General features: G+C 62.9%; 2 protein-coding genes across 2 annotated transcripts in view; one reads left to right on the top strand and one right to left on the bottom strand.

The window, feature by feature from the left end:
* LOC112955571 (homeobox protein EMX1-like) overlaps positions 1–2,898 on the top strand; it is a gene marked incomplete at its 5' end in the record, with an annotated part of 4,706 nt that extends 1,808 nt beyond the window's left edge. The window contains 2 exons of the mRNA XM_026048897.1: positions 326–510; positions 2,731–2,898. Of these exons, the coding sequence (XP_025904682.1) occupies positions 326–510; positions 2,731–2,898 (353 nt within the window). The remainder of the gene's footprint in view (positions 1–325; positions 511–2,730) is intronic.
* Positions 2,899–4,390: 1,492 nt separating this feature from the next.
* The window catches only part of SFXN5 (sideroflexin 5), a 90,916-nt gene continuing 89,306 nt past the window's right edge, over positions 4,391–6,000 (bottom strand). Inside the window, exon 14 of the mRNA XM_026048902.1 lies at positions 4,391–5,333. Coding sequence (XP_025904687.1) covers positions 5,256–5,333 — 78 coding nt within the window. The 3' untranslated portion in view covers positions 4,391–5,255. The remainder of the gene's footprint in view (positions 5,334–6,000) is intronic.

Here is a 6,000-nt window from a genome sequence, read left to right as displayed (position 1 = left end):
GGCCAGGCTGGGATGGGATGGAGCAGCGAGGGCTGGGAGCGCAGGGACACGGGGAGCACAGGGACACGGGGAGCACAGGGACACAGGGAGCACAGGGACACGGCGAGCGCAGGGACACAGGGAGCGCAGGGACACGGGGAGCACAGGGACACGGGGAGCACAGGGACACGGCGAGCGCAGGGACACGGGGAGCACAGGGACACAGGGAGCGCAGGGACACGGGGAGCACAGGGACACAGGGAGCGCAGGGACACGGCGAGCGCAGGGACGCGGGAGGCGCAGGGGCCGGTGGCCGCGGGCGCCGCTGACGCTGCCGTGCCCGCAGGGAGCGAGGTGGCCCAGGAGAGCCTGCTGCTGCACGGCCCCTTCGCCCGCAAGCCCAAGCGCATCCGCACGGCCTTCTCGCCCTCGCAGCTGCTGCGCCTCGAGCGCGCCTTCGAGAAGAACCACTACGTGGTGGGCGCYGAGCGCAAGCAGCTCGCCAGCAGCCTCAGCCTCTCCGAGACCCAGGTACGGCCTCCGTCCATGGGGATTGCGTCCGGAGCGCGCGGCTCGGGGGGTTTGATTCGCAGCTGGACCGGCTGTCGGGAGCGAAGCCGCGTTTTAGCATCCGCATCCCCCGCGACGGGGTGGCCGCGGCTGCAACCGCAGCTGCTCCCGCCGGCTCCTGCACTTTGCTCCCGGTTCCTGGTGCTTTGCTCCCATTTCCCTGCACTTGACCACTATTTCTTGGCACTTTGCTCCCGTTTCCTGGTGCTCTGCTCCCATTTCCAGGCACTTTGCCCTCTTTCTTGGCACTTTGCTCCTGTTTCCCAGTGCTTTGCTCCCATTTCCAGGTACTTTTCTCCCGTTTGTTGGTGCTTAGCTTCCGTTTCCCGGCTTGTTTCTCCGTAAAAGCCAGGCAAGAGACCCCAGCCTGTTGTAGCCAGGGCTCGCTCATTTTATGGAGAAAAAAAATCTTCTCCTGGGCATTTRCCCTGCGGCAGAAGGAGAGGTGCAGCTCTGGAGGGATGGGAGGGAATGACGGAGCACACGGGAAAAGCGGCAATTGGAGAAAACAGGGGCTAGATGGAGAGCACCGAGGTGGGCACCCGAGGCYGCGATCCCGGCGGGAAGATGCCGCATTGCCCCTAATATTCAGCAACGTAGTTGGCTACCGATGGAGAAAATTCCCCCCCRTTTGAGCCGGGAGATTTTTGGCCTCTTTCCCAAATCCATTTAATTTCTAAATGCTCCCGGCCCAGACCGAGCGACCACTTTTCACCGCTGCTCAGGGCCCTCCCTAAACGGTGCCAAGGGGGAAAACCCATGGGGACAAACGTCGGAGCGGCCGCTCCGGAGCGGCGGCGCGGAGCCTCCGCTCGCTCGGGCCCTTTGTGCCGCTGCTGCCCGGCGGTGGGTTGGGGCTGCGGCAGCTCCCGCGGGCCGCGCGTTAATTCAACTTTGCAGAGCGCTCGGCGTCGTTCGGGAAGGCGAGCGCTTTGAGCGCGTCCCGGGGCGGGTGTAATCAATGTTGGTGCCCCGAGGGAGCTGCTGGAGGGGCACAAACCCGCCCTGGAAGCCGGGGCTGCTCCGGGCCCGTGCCGGGAGCGCTGGGGGTTCACGGAGCTCCCGGGCGGCCTCGGGGCTGCTGCGTGACCTGCGGCAGGAGCCACCTCGGCGCTGGTGGCAGTGGCTGCCGGTGTCCTGCGGGACACAGGGATGGGAGCATCCCGTGGTGCCGGCCGCCTGCGGCCCTCCGGGCACCGGCTGCATCCTGGGCACCGGCTGCATGGAGCCTGTGGCATCCCAGGCACCGGCTGCATCCCGGGCACCGGCTGCATCCTGGGCACTGGTTGCATGGAGCCCGCGGCATCCTGGGCACCGGCTGCAATCCGGGTATCAGCTGCATGGAGCCTGCAGCGTCCCGGGCCTCTGTTGTATCCCAGGCACTGGCTGCATCCCGGGCACCAGCTGCTTAGAGCCTGTGGCATCCCAGGCAGCTGCTGCACCCTGGGCATCAGCTGCATCCCGGGCACCAGCTCCATGGAGCCTGCAGCATTTCAGGCACTGGTGCATCCCAGGCTCCTGCTGCACCCTGGTGCCAGATGCATCTCAGACACCAGCTCCGTGGAGCCGGTGGCATCCCGGGCACCAGCTGCATCCCGGGTCTCAGCTGCACAGAGCCTGCGACATCCCTGGGCACTGGCTGCATCCCAGGCACCGGCTACATCCCATGGTGCCGGCTGCACGAGTGTCCTCAGCATCCCGAATCCAGGATGCTGCATCTGCATCCGCGCTGCATCCATCCCGGCACAGGCTTCCCATCCAAAGCACCAAGGGTGGGAGCTGAGGGACTTTCCTGGGTGAGGAGTGAGTGTCCCCGAGCCTGGAGACCTGTCACCTCGCTGGGCGGTTCAGCCACCACCCTGGGCAGCAAAAGGCAGCTCCTGCAGCTGGACACGACGGCCACGGGGAATGTGCCCAGGCACCAGGGCGAGGGGCACCGCGCCACGCTCCTGCGCTCGGCGCCATCGTTGGGGCAGGCGCGGGCCTCCCTCTCACCSCTTTGGCCAGGATTTGGGGCAGTTGCGGGTGTTTTGGGGGCAGCTGTGCGTGTTTTAGAGGTGATTGTGGGTGTTTTGGGCACGGTTGTGCACGTTTTCGGRGCGGTTGTGGGTGTTTTGGGGCGGTACGGGGGGACGTTGCCGGTGTTGTCACCCTGGCCCACCGCCTGTCCCCCCGCCGCAGGTGAAGGTGTGGTTCCAGAACAGGCGGACGAAGTACAAGCGGCAGAAGCTGGAGGAGGAGGGCCCCGAGGCGGACCAGAAGAAGAAGGGCTCGCACCACATCAACCGATGGCGCCTGGCCACCAAGCAGGCGCCCGGCGACGACATCGACGTCACCTCCAACGACTAGGGCGGCCGCGGCGCCCCGCGGCACCCGCCATGCCCCGCGCGCCACACGGACCCTAGGCCGCCCGGCGGCCCCGGCCCGGCCCGGCCGGCGCCAGCGACAGCAGCAGCAGCAGCAGGAGGAGGAGGAGGAGGCCGAAGGGCGCCCCGCGCGACGCCCGCCTCCCAGCTGGACGCCGGCCGCGAGCTCCAATAAAACGTCCTACCTAGACGCTCCATGTCCCCAACCCTTTTTCTTTCCTGTTTTTATTTTCTTTCCCATTTTTTCCCCTTTCTATTCCCCCCCCCCCATTTTCCGCTTCTTCCTTTTTTTCTCTCCTTTTTTTCCTTTTTTCCTCTCCTGTTCTTTTTCGTCTTCTTTCCTTGTCCCCCCGCCAGCCCCGCGGTTCCGCGGTTAATTTATTCTCCCCGTGGCTGTGTGCGTGCGCTCCCCGTCGTAGGTAGCCGGCAGCTCTAGTGTGTGTTACTGCGTGGAAATAAAAAGCGAAACGGGCTCGAGGCCTCTCTGCGCCCCGCGGGGATTTGAGGGAAAACGGCGGCGTTTTGGTGGTGAATGCGGCGGCAGGGGCTGCACTAAGCCGGGGTCCCCCGATGCCGCTGCTGGAAGCCGGGATGCCGGCGGTGGCTCCGGGAAGCACCGTGGATTGGCTGGCTTCAGAGCAGCCGTTTGGCCTGGGAGGACGAGGAGCAGCAACGGGACAAGGTGACGCCAGGGAAAACCTCCCGGAGCAGCAGATTTGGGAGATTTGGACCCAAATACATTGTCCAACCCGGCCCCAAGAGCCATGGAGCTCCCTGCAGTCCCCCTGCYGCGGCAGGACACAGCACCTCGGGTTTCACCCCAATGGGATGATCCCAAAATCACCCGTGGAAAGGGATTTTGGGCCATCCAAGTGGTCCTGGGGTTGGCAAACGTCCCCCAGGATGGCAAGGATGTCCAGCAGGATGGACATCCTTGGGGATGGACGTCCGYAGGGAGAGTGGGAAGGGACGCTGTGGGGATGGAAATCTGCATTGAAGAATATCCATAGGGATGGATGTGCGCAAGGCTGGAGGGGATGGATGTCCACAGGGCTGGAGGGGGGTGATATCCACAGGGATGGACGTCTGCAGGAAGGGATGTCCCCAGGCTGGTGGGAATAGATTCCTGTGGGGAAGGACATCCATGGGAATGGACACCTGCAGGGACGGTGTCCGTGGGGCTGGCGAGGACAGATCTCTGTGGGGCTGGGAAGGACGATGTCCGTCGGGAAGCGTGTTGGGATGGACAGACATCCATGGGGCCACCAGAGCAGGGGGGACCAGACGGGCCCGGGCGGAGGGACAAGGACGTCCCTGATGCCGAGGTTCCCACCCGCCCATCCCACCTTCCCAGGACACCCCAATAACCAGCAGCCTTTAAACGCATCCGCTTTTTATTCCCGACGTTTAGAAGTGTTACACACGGGGGGCGGCCGGGAGCGACCCCAGCCCCTCGGGGGGCACTGGAAGACGTGGGGCCTGGGGCTCCTGGCTTCATCCCAACACATCCCGACATCCGTGAGCACTTGGGAGACGCCGCCGGTGACGCCGGCCGCAGGGACCGGCCTGTCCCCCCGCTGCTCCCGCACCGGCTCCGTTCGTTAGTGCATTAGGGAAGGTGAAGCGATTAATTAGCTATTAAGTGGAGGCGCGGGATGGTGGCATCGGTAGCTGCTGTGCGTGCACGCTTATGGATTTTTCCTTTTTGCTTTTTATGGTGCAATTTGCTGCCCTATGGAAGAGCCGGCTGTGCTGCCGCTCCCTTGGAAAGCCAGTGGCATTTCGGGGCCCCRAAATGCCACAAAATCCCTCGGGAAGAGGTTCTTGGCCTCGGCCTGGGGGCTCAGAGGCGCCAGGGGCGGATGCTGCGACACCAAGGCCTCCTCCGGGCGGGATGCTCCGGTTTCCCGGGGACTCGGGCATCGCTTCAGCCGGCGCAGAGCGCGGGCGGCCGCGGGGCCGCGACGGGGCCTCCCCGATGGCTTCGATTCCCTCCCTGATTGTTCGGATGGTCTCTGCGAGGTGGGACGAGACGTGGACAGCAGAGCCGGGGCTGGTGCCTCTCCCGCGGGCTCACCAGGACGGCGCCCGAGCGGGATCCCTAGGGAGACGTCCCCGCGGGCCGCCCGGCGCGCTCCTCAGCTACGGCGTGTGAATGCAGATCGCTAACGTAAAACTTACTTTGAAGGTTAATCGTCCCGCCGGGGCGGGGGTGTCAGTTCTCGGCAAGCGTTAGATCCCTCCCGGAGCGCCGGGAGCTGCTCCGAGCTGGGGCTGCTCGGACCCCGCTGGGGGTTTTCTCCTCGATCCGGAGCGTCCGGCCGCGGCGGCCGCGGGCGCTCACAAGCCCTTGTTGTAGACGACCGTCTTGCTGCTGGTGGCCGCGACGATCTCGGGCTCCAGACGGGCTGTCTCGATCTGCACGAGGACAGAGGAGGGGACATCAGTGTCCCTTGCACCAGACACACCTGACAGGATCGCACCGATGCCCGGCGCGCTGAGCCGCGGGACGGAGCGGAGCCGCGGGAACGTCCCGCGCGCCGCCGCCATCCGCAGCGTCCCGGCGCAGCCGGCGCCTCGGCGGCGCCGCGCGGAGCCCACGTTCGGAACGGGAGCGCTTCGGAAAAATGTTTAACCTAGTTAGACAAATTAGCAAAAATTTGTGCAAAACAATTTAGGTATTTAAAATATTCAATGTTTTTAAAAACTGGAAAAACTGTTCTTAGCTTTCAGCTGCAAAAACCCAACAAAATATAACATCAAAGCAATCTTAACATGAGGTGCAACATAACCCTTCAGCAAAGCTGTTAAACAGCTACTGAGGCATCACGGGAAATAGCACTTCATTTATTCAAATGCACATATGTCAGGTTTTTGCACCATATGTCATTCCAAGCTATTTACAGTAATAATTAAATCTTAATCAACGTTTAACCTCTGTAAAATGTTTGAAGGGATCTAATCACCCTTCAGACTGCACTAATGAAGGAGAAATATATAAACATAAAAAGAAAATGATGCGGAGATAGCGCACCAGAAAGAACAGTAATTGCAAAAGTGTATTTCTCCGAAATATAATCAGCAA

This window comes from Nothoprocta perdicaria, unplaced genomic scaffold (genome assembly GCF_003342845.1).
Source record: "Nothoprocta perdicaria isolate Ctin4 unplaced genomic scaffold, notPer1 scaffold_58, whole genome shotgun sequence".
NCBI lineage: Eukaryota > Metazoa > Chordata > Aves > Tinamiformes > Tinamidae > Nothoprocta > Nothoprocta perdicaria.
This window is presented reverse-complemented; position numbering and strand designations above follow the sequence as displayed.